General features: G+C 43.4%; 2 protein-coding genes across 2 annotated transcripts in view; both read left to right on the forward strand.

The window, feature by feature from the left end:
* Positions 1 to 10,702, forward strand: part of LOC308522703 (nuclear body protein SP140-like protein) — a gene marked incomplete at its 5' end in the record, with an annotated part of 64,169 nt that extends 53,467 nt beyond the window's left edge. The window contains 5 exons of the mRNA XM_081096237.1: positions 7,592 to 7,707; positions 8,389 to 8,497; positions 8,807 to 8,884; positions 9,095 to 9,226; positions 10,266 to 10,702. Coding sequence (XP_080952363.1) covers positions 7,592 to 7,707; positions 8,389 to 8,497; positions 8,807 to 8,884; positions 9,095 to 9,226; positions 10,266 to 10,334 — 504 coding nt within the window. The 3' untranslated portion in view covers positions 10,335 to 10,702. The remainder of the gene's footprint in view (positions 1 to 7,591; positions 7,708 to 8,388; positions 8,498 to 8,806; positions 8,885 to 9,094; positions 9,227 to 10,265) is intronic.
* A 6,697-nt stretch (positions 10,703 to 17,399) lies between these two features.
* The window catches only part of LOC308522700 (nuclear body protein SP140-like protein), a 68,473-nt gene continuing 67,303 nt past the window's right edge, over positions 17,400 to 18,569 (forward strand). Inside the window, exon 1 of the mRNA XM_081096232.1 lies at positions 17,400 to 17,502. Coding sequence (XP_080952358.1) covers positions 17,471 to 17,502 — 32 coding nt within the window. The 5' untranslated portion in view covers positions 17,400 to 17,470. The remainder of the gene's footprint in view (positions 17,503 to 18,569) is intronic.

The following is an 18,569-nucleotide window of genomic DNA, read 5'->3' on the forward strand; positions in this document are numbered from 1 at the left end:
TATTACATATGTCTTCTTTTCCCCCAATTGACACCCCCCACACACACAACTCCCACCCACAAGGGCAAGCCCCCACTGCCCCAGTGTCCGTGTCCATTGGTTATGCTAATATGCATGCATACAAGTCCTTTGGTTGATCTCTAACCACCCCCTTCCCCTGCCTTCTCTCTGAGGTTGGATGGTCTGTTCAGTGCTACCTTGTCTCTGGATCTATTTTTGTTCATCAGTTTATATTGGTCATTATACTCCACATATGATTGAGATCATGTGATATTTATCTTTCTCCAAGTGGCTTATTTCACTTAGCATATGCTCTCCAGTTCCATGCATGCTGTTGCAAATAGTAAAAGTTCCTTATTTTTTATGCCAACGTAGTATTCCATTGTGTAGATGTACCACAGTTTTTGAATCCACTTATCTGCTGATGGGCACTTAGGCTGTTTCCAAATCTTAGCTATTGTGAATTGTGCTGCTATGAACATGGGGATGCATGTATTCTTTCTAAGGAGTGTTTCAGGTTTCTTAGGATATATTCCTAGAAGTGGAATCACTGGGTCAAATGGGAGTTCCATTTTTATTTATTTTTTTTAAATATATTTTATAGATTTTTTACAGAGAGCAAGTGAGAGGGATAGAGAATTAGAAACATCCATGAGAGAGAAACATTGACCAGCTGCCTCCTGCACATTCCCTACTGGGGATGTGCCCGCAACCAAGGTACATGCCCTTGACCGGAATCGAACCTGGGACCTTTCAGTCCGCAGGCCCATGCTCTATCCACTGAGCCAAACCGGTTAGGGCAAGGGAGTTCCATTTTTAACTTTTTTGAGGAAACTCCATACTATTTTCCATAATGGCTGCACCAGTCTGCTTTCCCACCAGCAGTGCACTAGGGTTTCCTTTTGTCCACAACCTGGTCAATATTTGTCATTTGTTGATTTATTCATGATAGCCATTCTAACAGGTGTGAGGTGATATCTCATTGTCATTTAGATTTGCATTTCTTGGATGATTAGTGACTTTGAGCATTTTTTCCATGTCTACTGACTTTCTATATGTCCACTTTGAAGAAGTGTCTATTTAGGTCATTTGACATTTTTAATTGGATTGTTTGTCTTCCTTTTGTTAAGTTGTATGAGTTCTCTACAAATTTTGAAGATTGACCCTTTATTGGATGTATCATTTGCAAATGTGTTCTCCCATGTGGTGGGCTCTCTTGTTGTTTTGTTGATGGTTTCTTTTGCAGTACAGAAGCTTTTTGTTTTAATGTAGATCAATGGAATAGAATAGAAATCAACCCAAGCCATTATACTCATTAATATTTGACAAAAGAGGCAAGAGCATACAATGGAGTAGAAACAGTTTTTTAAATAAACGGTGTTGGGAAAATTGGACAGGTACATGCAAAAAAATGAAACTAGACCACCAACTTAACATCATACACAAAAATAAGCTCAAAATGGATAAAAGACTTAAATGTAACACATGAAACCATAAAAGTCTTAGAAGAAACGATTGGCACCAAAACTTCAGATATCTCTCATAGCAATATGTTTACCAATACATCTCCTAGGACAATGAAAACTAAGGAGAAAATACAAAAGTTTTTATTACATAACTAATTTTATATGGTGTAGCATTTTTTTTATGGTTACTCAGTTGTGTAATTAACATTGTTGCCTCTTCTCCTGGTTCCTCCCTTCATTTTATTTAATTTATTTATTTTGTATGTGCCTTCAGATTTGTTTCATTGAGTATTAGGTTGAATGCAAGGTCATCTTTGAATGGTAAACCATTTGAGATGAGGATAATAAAGAGCCATCAAAATAGATCTCATAGCTGAGTTTTAGCTATAGATGCAGATATTGCCAGGGTATCCAAGTTGTAAAAGCAGACATAATTATGGAATACATAAAAATATTTCTTAATAAGGTCACAGGCTCATTTTTGACTCAGACCAGATATTTTTAATAAAGGATACTATTTCTAACTTTAATAAAATCTGATGAAGCAAAATTTGATCACCATTGTGGGAAACTGTTTATTGCCTTCACTATCTGATAAGCATAGACAGAGAACCACACCCCCCCCCCCCGAAAGGCTGGGTGCCTTTGAAGCCCTCCCAAAGGTCAGAGCTAGGCGCCACCTCTGTTTGTCCAGACAGTGGTAGCTGAAACTACTCCCCCATTTATTATTATGTAAATCCTTGCTGATGGGCTAGTCTGCCTGTTGCAGGGGGTCACCTGCCTAGGACTATGCTATGGGTGCATCCCAGATCAATAAAAGCTTGGTGAGGCCTGAGCACAAAGGAGAAGTCCTTCCGGACTTGCCGCCTGGTCCCCCAATATTGCAAAATTATCTCGTGTCTTTTCCTCTCATTTGTTGTGCGGCTCCTCTTTCAGATACCGAACCCTACTCCACGCGAGTCGTGTTAGGAAACAGTCAACAACCATCATCTAGATGAACCAGGTTTAGTACTGAGTCTACCTTGAGACATATATGAAACCATACACTATTTCTTGAGATAGGCAACTAAAAGCATATTTATATTCTGCTCTTGTTTTACGTAATCTTCCATACTTCTATAAAATATACACACAGACTTACGATATTCTTTCTCAGGCAAAAATTATTGGCAAACATTTCCTAAGGATAGTGCTGTTGGGAGGGAGCTTTTGGGAACTTGAAGTGTCTTACATGAGGGGATGACCTAATAAATTCCTTACTTTGATGCCAACCCTTTTGGTTCCACCTCAGGGGCTGTGCAGGCCTCTGACTGTCTATACAAGTGATTTCTCTCTCTATGGAAAAAGATTATGGAGGCAATAAACAAAATACATTATGTGAGGTGTAGCTTAAGGATAAAGTGATAGTTTTTTCAAGATTGAGTATGAATGAGAACTTAAGAAGAAGGGGGAGGTGAAAAGTGTCATTCTCATATACTCCAGGTAGAAATGACCATCCAAGACTTTCATAGTATGTACATTAGGTTACATATAGCTGTCTAGGCCCGTGGTTGGCAAACTGTGGTTCACAAGCCACATGAGGCTCTTTGGCCCCCTGAATGTAGCTCTTCCTAAGCCTTAGGAGTACCCTAATTAAGTTAATAACAATGTACCTACCTATATAGTTTAAGTTTAAAAAATTTGGCTATGAGAAGAAATTTCAATCGTTGTACTATTGATATTTGGCTCTGCTGACTAATGAGTTTGCTGACCACTGGTCTAGGCCTTTAGATAACCTGTTCTAGGACTTTTGACCCACCAGTCCTTGGCACATTATAGCCATAGGGTTTACTGAAGATAAATTATTCTTTTACCTATTCAGTGACTACTTTAAATAGTAGTGTCTCTATCATTCTCTGTGTGTCTAGAGTTATTCAATCTGGAGTACCTAAAAGAGCTAGCAACTCCCAACCCACAGGTTCTATTCTTATCCATGGGTACAACACTTTGCAGCAACAAGGTTCAGTTACCCCTATATTTTGTGTCTCCTTGATGAAGAATTGAAGTGTCTGATCTCAGGAACCATTACTACCTCGGTGGATCCACTATGACTCCCAGAACTTCTCTTGCTGATGGAGTCCTGTTTTCTCATAACATTAGTGTCACACTTGGCACCACATGACAGCTTCCTGTCTCTTGATTAGGGCCACTTATCCTTTCTGGTGACAGCTGCTGTATTGTCATATATCTGAAATACTCATCCACAAATATTATTGGTTTTATGCTAGTATTTTCTAAAGAGATAGCAAGTTATCTCTTTTCCTAAGTGAAATAATACTCATTTATTTACTCATTCACTATGCAATTATTTAATACATTAAAAATGCTCAATATTCATTACAGAAGTTTGAAATAATATCCCTGACCTCCAGAATTATTTCAACTTCATTGTTTACCATGGATAAATAATTAATGGGGAGCAGGGTATTCCAGACTCTCCAGAGAGGCAGGCAATGACATGACCATTTCTCAGGTCATTTTTAAGTGGATCGCCCTTGTCTATGACCTCCCTGCATCAGGTGGGGATAAAAGCTGAGGCTGCCTGAAGATAATAAGTCCAAGTCATTCTACTGGATAATCAATAGTAATGTAAGTCTTATACCCAGTAGTCAATTTCCTGTGAAAAGTCAGCCAGGTGCCATCTTGGGATTTGGATAAAAGGAAAATGAGGGTGAACTTCTGGAAGTTGAATTGGAGTACAGAGGAGCTTGGATTCATTTTAACTTTAGAGGAGTGCCCTAGAAGAGTTGCTGATGGTGGTGATCACACTACCCATGATCAAGACTCCATGGGGAGAAAAAGGCAATTGTTTTAACAATAGTACCCTCACTCTTCTTAATAATCTTTCCTAGGATAGATATTACAGCCCAATTCAGCACTGGCTTATAATACCTCATGCATTAATAAGCACACATGTGAGACTAAATCTCAACTCAGGTTCCACACTTTGCACACAAGAATCACCTGAAGACCTTTGAAAAATAACATTGTCTGATCCCACTCTAGATAAAATTTTGATTTAATCATTCTGAGTTATGACTCGGACATTAGAATTGTTAAAATGTCTTCAGATGATTTTGATACGTAAGTTACTCATTCTATGACTTAAGGAAAATACCAATGCCTGTGTCTCAAACCAGACCAATTGATTCAGCACCAATGATGTTGGGACCAGAAATTTAGTATTTTATATACTTGGCTCAGACAATTCAAATGTGCAGCCAAGCTAAGAGACAAAGAGCCAAAGGGAAAAGGCCCTAGACTTGATTACAGATAGGGATACAAGATTCTTGTGCACTTATTACATTTGTTATTTCCTTGTTTTTCTGGGAAGTGGGTCACCAATTTCTGGAGAATGATGATAGCAGTCTGTGAGTGCCTACAGTGAGGAGAAGGAAAATGGCCCTGGGCCTCCATGTTAGACCCAGTTTCAAACTCCATTAAGGATGTGGTTTAGGATTCTCTGGAACACTGAATGGGAGCTGTTGTCCAGATGTTCCTTGAGCTTTGCACTTTCTCATATATGGCCATTTTTAAAAGCAAAAGAAATGACCAGATTCCTGATTCTCCCCAGATAAGAATTTTCGCCCTAAAGCCAGAGTGACTTTTCATCTTTTATTACTTTCTGCATGAAGAGAAACAATATAGCTGTGTTGCACATTACTGTGCCCATTTACTTCAAGATGGACATTTGTGATCTTTGTGTGCTGCTAACAGAGATATAATACAGACTTTGAGAAACAGAACACTTTTCTCTATCTATTAGGGTGGAACCATTCATTAGGGTCTCAGCATCCCTGTACACAGTGGACCCTACAGAGATGGAACTAACAAAACAAGCTTAACTGTTACTGTGAAAAGGAGTGGGCTTAGTAGGATTCGGAATATGCGTGAGAGTATAGACCCAGGACGTATTCTCAGGTTTGTGGTCAAAGGCGAATGTTTTATGAAATGGAAGCACCAGGAAAGAAGAGGTAGTGGGTGTGGGGACAGGATAATACATTGTTTTGCCTGGATGTGTTTGGGGTGTGCTTTAAGGGGCCAGGGGGAGATGCTGGGTGAGCATAAGGATGTGCACAAATGCAGAAGACAGGCTGGACATTTGGGAGCTGGAGACATGGGAATGTAACTGCAGCTTTGAGACTCATTTGATTATATGGGGCAATCAAAAGGCCAAATATCTAAACCTAAGGGATTCTAAGTGTTAGAAGAGGAGAGGACAAAAAGGGAAACAGATACAGCAGTGAGGCTGATTGACTAAGGCCAGGAGAGTGATGGCACTGGCCCCATGTGTTTGGAGAAAGGAGAAATGGTCCTGGCAGAGAAAGGTGGATGGTGTCATTCCTGCCTCCTCCTGCTCCTCAATGGACCACTTTCGCTCCACCCATCACTCATCAATGGGGGGCCAGTCCCCAATTCAGTCTCATTTTTGTCACCTGAGATGGTCACAAGAGGGTAGGAACTTCTCCAATAGACAATGGGATAGAAAGGATGTTTCCATCTATAGAGCAACCCAGAATCTTCTGGGTTCTCTCAGAAGGCAGAACCAGGAAAGCAACCAGGAACAAATATAGTTCCTGATAGTTCCTGATTCATATGTAAATGCTGATTCTCATTTAAAAGAAAGAATAAAGGGGTTTTCTGTTTTAATCACCTCCTTTTCACCCCATTGGTGAGGGAGGGATGTCTACCACACAGTTTGGGGGACAGCAAGTAATGGTATCTGTTACTGGACAGATGGATTGACAGATGTTTATCAGTTACATATACTCCTAAACCAAGGAAAGAAGGCAGTGCCAGCCATGCAGGCCTCACCATGGTTGCCCTCAGGAACAGAGGGAGCAACCAGGGGCTGTGGAGGGTGGGTTATCCCCTGGTTTCCCTAGGAGGTTATGGCATGCTTGTTTAAATAATTCTATCACTGACAGGGAACTGAAACCTGTTATTCCAGGCTGAGCAGGGTTACATGTGGCCCCCTGACAAGGAGCATTGTTTAGCTGTGGGACCTTATCCAGGAGAGCAGATTCAGGAAGGGAATTTGCATATAGGCTGTTCAAGGCATTCTCAATTTTGCCAAATGTCACAGCATCACATAATGTTGAACTTTAATGTTAGACTTTACACTGCATTTTCTTAATTAGGATAGGGCTCAGGCACAGGCCAGCTATTTCTCATGAATACATATGATTGTATATAACACAGTGTATCTTCATATCTGCTCTATAAATTTGGTTGGGTTCAATGAGTAAAAGTTACACCACAGGATTTGGATGGAAATGCTGTCAAATTTTATCTTCTTCAAATGAAATTAAACATGGTTAAAGGCCACATACTGAGACTGGTGAGAAATCCAGTATCAGCTGTTGAAGGGAGTCCCTCCCTATTCTGTTTATAGAACAAAGCAATTGCCACTCTCTCTGGCTGTTCAGGGATGGAGCCTCCACACCTTACATGCCACGCTGAGTCATGGGGCATCTCCCCAGGGTTCTAGTGCCAAAGAGCTCTGTCCTCCCTGGCACGACCTGGTCATCTGTGCCTGTGGTCTTTCCAATTCGAAGACACTGTCATAGGTCCAGGGGCACCCCAGGTACAGAATCCACAGTCCAGGAACCCCTACCAGGCCCTTCAACTCATGGGGAGCCCTCAGCCAAGAAAACAGGATGTAATGTTGTCTTAGAAGTTTATTCCATCTTATCAATTTCTCAGTAAACCACCTTTCCTTGCATCATTTTACTCATTATGGTATAGGCAAATCTTTTGGTTCCAGGACCTTGTTTTATTTGCAAGGTAATACAATGGTTCACATTTCTATAAAATTCATCCTCTCTTTTGTAGCTGATCTTTCTGTGTTAGAGACTCTGGTTTTATAGAAAAACCTTTTCTGGTCACATAGGCCACTCCTCCTGAACTTCACCACAGACCAAGGGTTCTTTTTCTGAATCTCCACTCCATGCAGTTGGTTCACAGCTCAGGGAGAAGCAATTAACTTGTCCATGAAGGTTCCCACAAAATCAATGAGTTCCAGATTCCCACAGTGTTGGTCTTCAAGGTCTCAGTGGGGATACAGACATTGTTTTATCTTCTAGCTGAAAAAAGCAGAGAAATGCAAGATCTGTGGGGATGAAGGAAAGCTCTTCAACTGCAGCTGGTGTTTCAGCTTCTTTCATGGGGACTGTCACATCCCACCTGTGGATCCTAAGAGGTTTGTGAGATGCAGACCCCTCTCCTTCTATGGACCTTCTCCCTGCCATGCACACTCCCAATGCCGAGTCTCTCCTCGTGTCCTGATGTCAAAAGAGCAGCGTCAGAAGTACAGGGTCCAGTGATATGATGTGGGGAGCTGTTTAAAGATACTGTCAACAGGAGGGTAATGTTCCCCTCTCTCCCCAGGGAGGTTGAGACTGGTGGCTGGGTTCCTTGTCTACATACCACTACTGTCCTTTCCAGAACTTTCCCACCTCAGACTCTTGTTCACAGGAGCAAAAATTCTAGTTGTCTGTGTTCTGTGCTTATTCAGAAAAGTCAGGAAACAAAGATATTTTTCTTCATTTTGCCTTGTTCTCAACTGGGTAATAGAGGCACAAGGCCCCCCAGGGGTTAAGGCCCATTTCCAACCTAAGACTTGTTGGGCAGGGCTACTTGTGCTCCCAGCAGCTCAGAAAGAGAAAGGGGAGCCCATCACTCACCCAGACTCCATATTACACCCAATAAAATGCTGCTTCTACTCTAAGAGCCAGGGTTACCACAGGAGAGTCCTAGAGAATCTGGAAGGTGTCCCCTCATTCCCTGGCTGTGCCCATCAGCTATGTCTGAAAGAAAAGTGGCAGCTGTGGGAATGGAGGTGTTTCTGGGGCTTGCCTTGCTCACTTATCTGACATCTCAGGAACAATTGGAAATGTACCTTCTGCAAAATAAAAATGTCTTCACGAAGTCAGCAGCAAGACAGTGAATCTGAGGTCCTGGCAAGACCGATGAGGCCTGAAGAGAAGATGGTGAGTTGAATTTGACCCAAAACATCTCCTTCCTGCTCACATGAGAAGTCAAACAGTCATGGGTAAGGGCAAGAGTTTCAAAGGGTGCCTGCTCTTCTGACCATGCCTCATCCACGCCGAAAATTCACCAGAACCTGTTTGCAGAAAAAAAAAGAAAGAAAAAATCTCAGCTATTACATGTTAGTTTCCAAGAACAATCCCTGTTTGGGGAAACTTCCAGTAGACTACTGTGTTCATGTATCTGCCTAGACATGCATTTGGGCTCACTCCTGCCAAGCTGCTTTTCATTCACAGTCTCCTTCTTTGCAGAAATGTGAATTCCTACTCCTAAAGGCCTATTGCCATTTCGAGGGCAACGTTTTTCCAAATATTCCACATGAAAATTATGTGAGTAACAACAACAAACCATGCATAGGCCCCATAATGTTACCCAACCTTGACACAGACACTGTGGAATCTGTGATCTGAAGCCCATGGGAGGGGGAGCATGAGCTGCCTTTACCTTTACCTTGTATTTCCTCTGGATTTTATGGGAATCCACAGAATGTAGACATTGAACTTTGTCAGTAATGCTCCTATTGATATATTTTTCATCAGTTTCAAAAGGCTTCTCAATGCCTAGAGACACTTAGGAGATTGGATGAAATCAAGAATAGTCTAAATAAAGGATGTTATGCCCAAGTGGAAGGGTTTGTGCTTGATATGAACAACATCTATCAAGATCCTAAGGTAAGAGACTCTCCCTACATCCATTTCATTTTCTATACGTTGAGTCACTCTGCCTGCATTTCCTGGTACTTGGAGATTTTAGAGTTTCCCTCATCCTATGACAAGCCTATACAAGGAAGGATTCAGAAAGTGACTGGGTTTTTAAATTGAGGATTTAAGCTCACCAGAGAGAGCAACAGTGAATAAGGAGTTGTCCCTGCAACCAGACTCCAGGCCCCTGAGAGCTAATTCCTCTCCTCAAAGGTGACAGGTGACCATTGAGAACAGTGGCATCCTCCCTGTTCAAAACCTACAGAAAAAATTCCTTCCTGAAGTCATGTTATCCTTCTTACCTCTCCCAAATACACTCAATCAGACCTCTCAAAGGTCCCAAACTGCAGATTCCTTTGCATGTTAATGAACCATATAACATATCACCAGAGGGGAATCAAATTGACAATGTGAAAGGAATACCACTGATTGTACATCTGTAATATTTGGTTGTTACTAAGACCTTAGATTACCTTTCTAACCCTCACTGAAACAAACAACCCAAAACCAATGACTGAGAGTCCTCTGTATAGTAATTATTTTCCATTTCTGTCTAGACAACAAGAGTTAATCATGCTGTTAGGAAAGAAAAGTTACTCTTACCAGCTTGAGATTTTTGTATTGTTTTGTTTTGCTTTGTTGGTTTGTTTTTGCTTGTTTGTAAATATATTTTTATTGATTTTAAAGAGAAAGGCAGAGGGAGAGAGAGATATACACATCAATAATGAGAGAGAATCATTGATCAGCTGCCTTCTTCACACCCCACACCGGGGATCGAGCCCACAACCTGGGCATGTGCCCTGACCAGAAGTAAACCATGACCTCATGGTTCATAGGTGGATGCTCAACCACAGAGCAACACCGCCTGGGCTTAGCTGCTTGAGTTTTTAAACTTAATCTGTTTAATGTAACTTATGTGTTTAAAACAAGAGTTCTGATCATTTTCCAATGCACATTGTCTAATGACACTGATATGGTCATTATTTTTGTCTGTGTGTTTTTTCCCCAGCACAATGACTCAGACCTAACAGAAGAGGAATTTAAGAAGAATTTCAAAAAAGTCTTTGCTATTCAGTAAACAAATCAGAACAGTTCACTAGTGTAGTGGATGCTGTTGATACCCTGGAAAATCTCGCTTTCAGGCAGATTTCTAATCCCTGCTGTTATGTGTATTGATTGCTTAAACCGTCTCTCCCCAGTATATTTCTTTGGGCTAAATGGAGGCATATTCACCTGAAGGTTAAATCTCTTTGTCCTGGGGGCTGGTTCCCAGCACCAAAGATGAACCAACCATGTGGAGTGATTCATGTTCCTGTGCTCCTCAGGGAATCAGGCTAGAGCTGGTCTCCAGCTATGACCACATCCTTGCTTAGCATTTCCCAGCACAGTGTCCTGCCTTCCTTATCCCTTTTCATCTGGAGAAAATTCTCACAATAAATCACTGACAAAAGAGACTTTGTCTCAGGCTTTGCTTTTAGGGAACACACCTTCACATTAGGGTCTAGCAAGCCAGACCTAAGCATGGAGTTCTGAGCTAGATCACTGTCTAGCCATCTGGCAACAGGTGGAATACTGTTAGTCCCAGAGGTACTAAAACAGTGCAGTTGCAAAACACATTCACCTATATGAATGAGATATAGGGGAAAAGGCCATTGTCTAACATTTACAAAGAATAGTAACTGTAAGAACTGTGTGATTAGATGGCTATTTCTTTTTAAAAAACTATTTTACATATGCTTTTATTAATTTCAGAGGGAGGAGTAGCAAAGGAGAGAGAGAGATAGAAACATCAATGATGAGAGAGAATCATAGACTGGCTGCCTCCTGAAAACTTCCTACTAGAGATTGAGCCTGTAACCCAGGCATATGCCCTGAACAGGAATTGAACCATGGCTCCACGCTCAACAAGAGCCATACCAGCCTGGCTAGGTGGCTATTACTAAGCTCATTTAAAGTATCAAAAAGAGTACATGGCAAGCTTATATATTAACTACCACCTGCATCTGGAAGGTACACAATATGGAAGGCCTGGTGCAGGCCCTAATTTTAAGAATGTCGGACATCTGCCCACCCTGAGTGTCTAGGTTGGTTGAGCATCCTCCTGTGCAGAGAAAGGTTTGCCTCTTGGCACATACCTGGGTTATGTGTTCGGTCCTGGGTCGGGACGTGTACAAGAGGCAACTGATAGATGTTTCTCTCTGTGTCTCTCTCTCCCTCTTCTTCTGTCTAAGCATGTGCTTGGGTGAGGATTATATATTTTTAAAAAAGAATGATAGAACTTCAGAAAATACTGAACTCTAATCTAAGCTCAGCTTGGCCTCTTGTGCTCAATCCCTGATAAAGAAAACATCAAGCACTGAAACTCAGAATGGGGCTTTCTAAGTAGATGCACCTGAGAACTCTGAACTCTAGATCCTTCTGAACCCACTGTCCTGCAAAAGAGCCCCTGTCCCTATTGGTAGACAGACCACTGCCCTACCTCCCCCTCATTTTGCCTGAACTAAAGCAGTGTCCTGCTCCCTTTATTCCTCCTTCTCCCAAGAAAATTCTCACAATAAGTCACTGACAAAACTAGGAATATACTAGATGAGCCTGCTGGCTGAAGAGATAGTTTACTCCAACAGAGCTGCAGGCCTGGCAACGTGTACTAACTGTCACAGCAAGATGAGTAATTTGTGTAATGGGCAACAATATGTTATCAAAAGAGATTATAAATAGATGATCAGATGGTTGAAAGAGGCATCTGCCGTCCCTATTTTATATTGTAACATAGTTTTTCCAGGATTCACTCCCACACACAACCACTGAGCAATGCCAGCCAGCCAGTCTTGGTCCTTTAGAAAGCTCATCCAAAGAACCCAGATAGCCAGGGTGACAAGCCTATGGTTCAGGTGATCCAAAGAACCAGATCTATCACTCCATCTAGCAGCAGAGCCCCACCAATGGCCCTATCCAATTGACTAATACAGCCTATGCCCTCACCCATTCAGGCAGCCTAGCCAGTGAGCCCACACAATCATGAAGCATAGCCTGTAGCTCCACCCAATGAGGGAGCCTGGAGGTGACTCTGCCCAACGTGGAACAGTCTCTATCCCCATCCAATGCAGTATGCCACTGGAGGCCCCTCTCAATCTGAAAATTTGGCCAATAACCATGTCCAACATCAGAGAACAGCCAGAAAGTTAACTTATTGGGAAGCCCACCCTGTAGCACAGCCAACTTCAGGGAACGACCAATGGCATCACCAGATCTCAGATCACAATCGAAGGCCCAGTATGAGTGTGAAGCCCTTATAATAGCCCAAACTGAGCATTAAGTCCAGCCAGAGACACCATCAGACTAGGGGACACAGCTTGAAACTCTACCCAACCAGGAGCTATTGCAGAGCCCAGCCTGTAACCCTGACAAATTACAGAGTGCAACCTTTGGCACCAACATAACACAAAACACTGCCTGAAACTTCACTCAACAAGAGGTGATTGCAGAACTCAGCAAGTGGACCCATCAATCCCCAGAGTACAGCCAGCAGTTGTGCCTGATCAGGGAGCCCAACCTGCAAGTTCACCACAACACAGAGCTCAGCCATCATCCAACCACCAACCTCAGAGCACAGGCACTGGCCTTCCCAACTGAGACCCTGATGACATATCCATCTTCCCATGCATGCTATCAGTTCTGCTGTACTGTATTCCAACCTGAGATGACTGTTGAAGGCATTTTTCTGGTGAAGTGAACCTATAAAGTCTATGAGAGGAGATTGCTTACTAATGTGCACTGATACCAAACAAAGGAATCAAGGATCATGAATATTTGGGTAAACATTGCACTACTACAAAAAAAAAATCAACAAAAAACTAATAAACTCTAATAACTACGCTTAAAGAAATTGGGGGGATATATAAGTTGTCTGACAAAGAATTTGGAATAATCCTCTTAAAGAAGTTCAGTGAACTATAAGAACCCATAGACCAGTTTTGGCTCACCTATGACACGCGTGTCAGAGGTGACACGCGAACTCATTTTTGGTTGATTTTTCTTTGTTAAATGGCATTTAAATATATAAAATAAATATCAAAAATATAAGTCTTTGTTTTTCTATGGTTGAAAATATCAAAAAATTTCTCTATGTGACACGGCACCAGAGTTAATTTAGGGTTTTTCAAAATGCTGACACGCTGAGCTCAAAAGGTTCACCATCACAGCCATAGACAGACAACTAAAAAAATAAATAAATAAACCAATAAGAAGTTTAACCAAAAATAGAAACTATAAAAACAAACCAGCCCAACTAGCTATTCCCAGTCAGGACACATGCCTGGGTTGGGGGCTCATTCCCTAGTGGAGGGGGCAGGGGGAGTGCAGTAGGCAGCCAATAAATGATTCTCTCTCATCATTGATGTTTCCATCTCTATCTCCCTCTCCTTTCCTCTCTGAAATCAATAAGAATATATATTTTTAAACTCTTAAAAAATAAAATAAATAGGTAAAAAGGACTTTTTAAGTGGCCGGGAACAAATTTATTGAAATCAATAAGAATAGCTATTCTGGAATCTTTAATTTAGGCAGAAGTCCTTTGTGCGTCCTTCTCTGAGTGTATCCCTCTGAGTCCCTCTGTGCAGGGACAGTTTAACTGATCCTTCTCCCCTGGTGGCGCCTCCTTATGACATCCCACTCCTGTCTCACAACCACTGAGTCTTCACGAAGCTGCAGGGGCCACCTCCACTGCTTCTGTTCTGTTCAGCAACTCTGAGGTCCCATCTATGGATCCTCCACTCAATAGAAGCACCCACTTACAAGCCAAAAGAAGCAAAGGCTGCTGCCCAATGGGCACCTTCTGTGTGCTGAGTGGAGATAATTAGAATGAGATAAGTGTACGACTTTTCTGGCTACATATGCATCACTTGGCTATCTTAAGGTTCAGGACATTCACCATCCGGTGCTCCGTGGACCACTGGAGGTCCGTGAGGTCCGAAAGGTTGGCAACCGCTGGTTTAAGGAAACCTTTGGAGCAGCGGTCGCCAACCAGTGGTCCGCAGACCACTGGTGGTCCGTGAAGTCTGAAAGGGTCACCATGATTAGTAATGGATGAAGGCGGAACTTGCAGAAATATTAAGAGTGGGGCTTCACTGTTCATTCAATGGCCTCCTTCACTGGTACATCCCAGCTTCTTGTGGTGCCCAGCCCAGCTAACACTCTGGGTCTCGCAGGGAAACCCCAGGTCGAGGTAACTCCCAAGAAACAATCCTCACCCTTCCTGAGGGCAGGACTGACACCTACAGCCTTGCATTTTTCTTATGAGGCAAGTCTGATGTGGAAATGCCTGGTCCCAGTGATGGCAGCGAGATTCAACCAGGATTCCCAGGATTAAATATGGTGAACCTTATAAAAGGTGAGCCTGATTTTTCAGTCACGCAGTTGGGCATCTGAGTCAATAAGAGTTGGGTGAGGTTAAGACACAAAGGTTCCGATCCTCCAGGAAGCAGAGAACCGTAATGGTGAAGGAAGGTGAAGACAATTCCCCAGGGGACAGGGGTTGGGGCATGGCAGATATGATACCCCACAACTTCCTTAAAATCTCACATTTTCTCTTAATTAGTCACTCTATGTCATTCATTTTTTAACTTGTTTAATAGTTTTAATTGCTCTACATAGCTCACCACCTAGTAAAATCAACATGCCTGGCAGGGATGTCAGAATGATTCTCTTGTGTGCACCCTAGGAATGCCAGTCTCAAGCCAAGGAGGAGCAGGTTTGAGCAGTTCTGTCTCCAGGAAGGTGAAAAAGGCAAGGTCACTGTGGGGATTCAGGACAGAATGAACCTCTCTGGGAAACAGGGGTTCTCAGGGGGTGGGAGGGGCCACAGTTTCAGGACCCTCCTCAATTTTAAACCCAGACTTCTCTGTCCATGTCATAAGCTGGTTTTTGTGCTCATGAACAGCCAAATATCAAAATTATCTCAGAATCTAATCCATAAGTCAGTTCTCCTTTATTCAGATAGAAATAATGGTGCTCCTATTGCTAATTTAGAGGGTTTAGATAGACACAATCTTGAGAGAACAGGGATAACATGTCCCCCTTCATCCATTACTAATCATGGTGACCCTTTCAGACCTCGTGGACCACCAGTGGTCTAACAATCTTGAGAGATAAGGAATTGTTAGTTTGGTTTCTCTAACCAGGCAACCAGATGCAGTTCTAAGGAGGCAGTAATACCATGCACAACCAATAGAGAGAAGTGCAGGCGTGGTTGGAGTCAAGTTTGGGAGGAAAGGGCTACCCAACTGGTGGTAATGGGGATTCTTAGATGCTAAAATGAGAAATGTGATGGCAGTAACAGGCTCCTTCCTTTGTTTGTGTCCACCCCGTGTATCTGAGACTGGGTGGTCATGAGAGAAAGGCATTATGTGATTTCAGGGGGTTTCAGGGAGTGTGGTGCTATCCAGCAGTAACCAGGGTACCACGAAAATCTATCCTTGTTCCGTTCTGGATACAGGTCACTAACTTCCCCTGAGGTGGAGCCCAGGGCTCCAAATGAAGGGCTGTTGTTATGGTGGTGACTACGGGTTGGGACAGGCCATGTGGCCTTGAGCCAGCCTTCTTCCTCTTTGGCCTGCAGAGGGGTGTTTCTCATGCATAGCCCTAAACCTTCTGAATGTGGCCCAGATAGGATTACTGTGTTCCCCTATAGTCTCCTCTTCTGCACGCCTTAACCTCACTCCTTAACCTCTTCTTCCTCTGCCCAGATGTCTCTTCCAGACCCCTTTTCTAAGGATTCACTGCCTTCTCTATAGAGATAATCACATTTCCCCTCCAACGACCCATCTGGATTCTTACCAGCTTTGTAGGAAGACTCAGAAGTCCACAGCTGTACCCTCACTGAACCCAGTCACAAAGGTTCTACTAAGTTCTACCACACCCCAGTCCCTAAAAACTGAAATATTGCCATTGAGTGCCATCAAGTGTACACAACCATGCAATTGCCGGGGGTATGATTCCCCCTCTTTACCCATCTAGGGCACAAATGGACAAGAACTCAAGGAGCAAGACATACACCCAGGTGCTTGACTCCTTACAGGGTGTTTGTTTTCCCGCCCTACTCCTGCCCCAAAAAAATGCATGCCTTTCCACCTGAATTCCAAACCAACTGACAGGCAAAAACATGAGACAGATGGGGAGCAAAATACCAGCTTTCTTCCTCAGAAAAGCTGGGGACATGGTTTGGATGTGTGTGAAAAATAATTCCTCAATCTGAACCCCAGAACTGGGCTTATCCACAAGGCCCAAGGCTGCTCCAATCAACCACACACATTCCCCACACCCAGACCACTGTCCCTGTGCACTGGAGTTCAGAGGAGCACAGAGCCCTGGCCCCTCCAGCAGGATGAGCCCATGGAGACCCACCAAGGAGCAGACTCACCTTCACAGAACTCCAGCCTCAGAGACTCCACAGGAAGAAGGGAGGGCAGGGAGGCCAGGAGTCCTGCTGACTGATGGGCCACCTCCCAGAAGGGGACATTGGTGTGGGGCCTGAGTGCTCCCACTTGGGTCCCAGGTGCCCCTCCTCTCCATTTCTGCATCCGCAGAGGTGCCAGGTCTTCATTCTCTGCAACCAGAAGCTGCTGATGCTGTTGCCTCCGCTTCCTCCTGCCCCTGAATTCTCAGGTCTGGGACTCTGCCTCCTCTCAGGGACAACCCTGTCCCCACAGGGTCTCCCAGGCTGGAGACTCAGCCCACAACTATCCTCTGAATGGAAACTGCTCCTGGTGAAGCTAAGGAAGCATGTCCCCTGGGTGTTTTCTCTGCCCCCTGTCCCTTTTCAGTCGCTGCCTCTCCTGCTCTCCAGGTTTCCAAGCCCCATAGCTAGGCTATTTTCCTGTTTTTGGAGTCGTTGCTCAAACAAGAAGACTCCTGGGGGCTGGCCCTGCCCCTCCCCTTGGGTCGTCCTCCCCTTGCCTCCTGGTCCTGACTGTCTCTTTTTGTCCTCCATTCCTGCTGCCACATGTCCTGATGGCTGAGAACGACTGCGGGGCTGCAGAAGGAGGGAGATATGTCTGAAAACGCTCAGAAAGTTAGTTTCACTTCTAATTTCCCCATTTGGGAGGAGCTCTCCTCGGGTGATTGTACACACTTCCTGCTTGGGGCTGGGCAGCCACACTAGACGCAGGCTGGGGACACAGGAGGGCCCCAGGCCCAGAAAGGGCCCGGGGCAAGACGATGGCCAGTGAGGGCACCGACCTCAGCACCAGGTCAGTCTCTGCCTCCCTTTAACTTTCTCTCAGGTTGTGCTGCTGCTTTAGTGTGTGTCATTAGACACTCCTGTAAACCTTGACCTCATCCTGCTTTACAAGAACACTCATGTGCAATGTAATGAAATGCAGGAATACATGTGAGGGAATCGGATCTTTAAACTGCAGAGGGACAGCTGCTGGTGTGAGTGCAGCTGCCACAACCCACAGGACTCTTGTCTTACAGCTATTCCTCAGCTGTGGGCCACCTGGACTCGGCTGTCCTTTCTGACGCAATTTGTTATTTTCTCATGATCTCTGAACCCTCTATTTTCCCTCGGGACCCCTCTGCCTTCACCTAGGTTTTTTCAAAGAGGGTACTTTAGAAAATATAAAATTCTGGGTGCCTTGGTCTCATCCCTGAGCTAGGAGAGGTCAATGCCAGGCCTAGTCCCATCTCTGGCTGGGGCTCTGGACTCTCCCTCCAGGGATCTTGATCTAAGGGAGTAAGAGAAAAAGAAAAGGCCAAGACATGAAAGCCTAGTTCAGGCTGAGTATTTTCATCTGCACTTTGAGTTCTGCTCTGTAATGGGTTATACCTCTGACAAGGCAAAGGCCAGAAATCCTATCCTTTTCTCTAGTAATTACTTAATATGTTTAACCTTTTTTAATAGAAAAGAATTACATTTTACATTCTTGTTCATAAAATTTCAAATGACATGCAAGTGTGCAGAGGGGAAAGTCCCCTTCCCTTGCCACCTGCCTGAAGCTGTCAGACCTGGCCCTGTTGAGTGTTGTGGGCACAGCCTTCCACGTCTCTTTCTCTGCCTTCACACATACAACTGATTTTCCAAATACATAATTTGTGTTTTGTTTTTTAACGAAAAGGATTATATTGTATATGCTATTTTGCATTGTTAATTATTTTAATAGTGAAAATATTTAAGTTTTTTTCACATTAATGAACATACAGATCTCCTCCATTCTTTTTATTTTTTTAAAATATATTTTTATTGATTTTTCACAGAGAGGAAGGGAGAGGGATAGAGAGCTAGAAACATCGATGAGAGAGAAACATCGATCAGCTT

The sequence above is a fragment of the Myotis nattereri genome (assembly GCF_964212035.1).
Source record: "Myotis nattereri genome assembly, chromosome: 7".
Classification (NCBI taxonomy): Eukaryota; Metazoa; Chordata; class Mammalia; order Chiroptera; family Vespertilionidae; genus Myotis; species Myotis nattereri.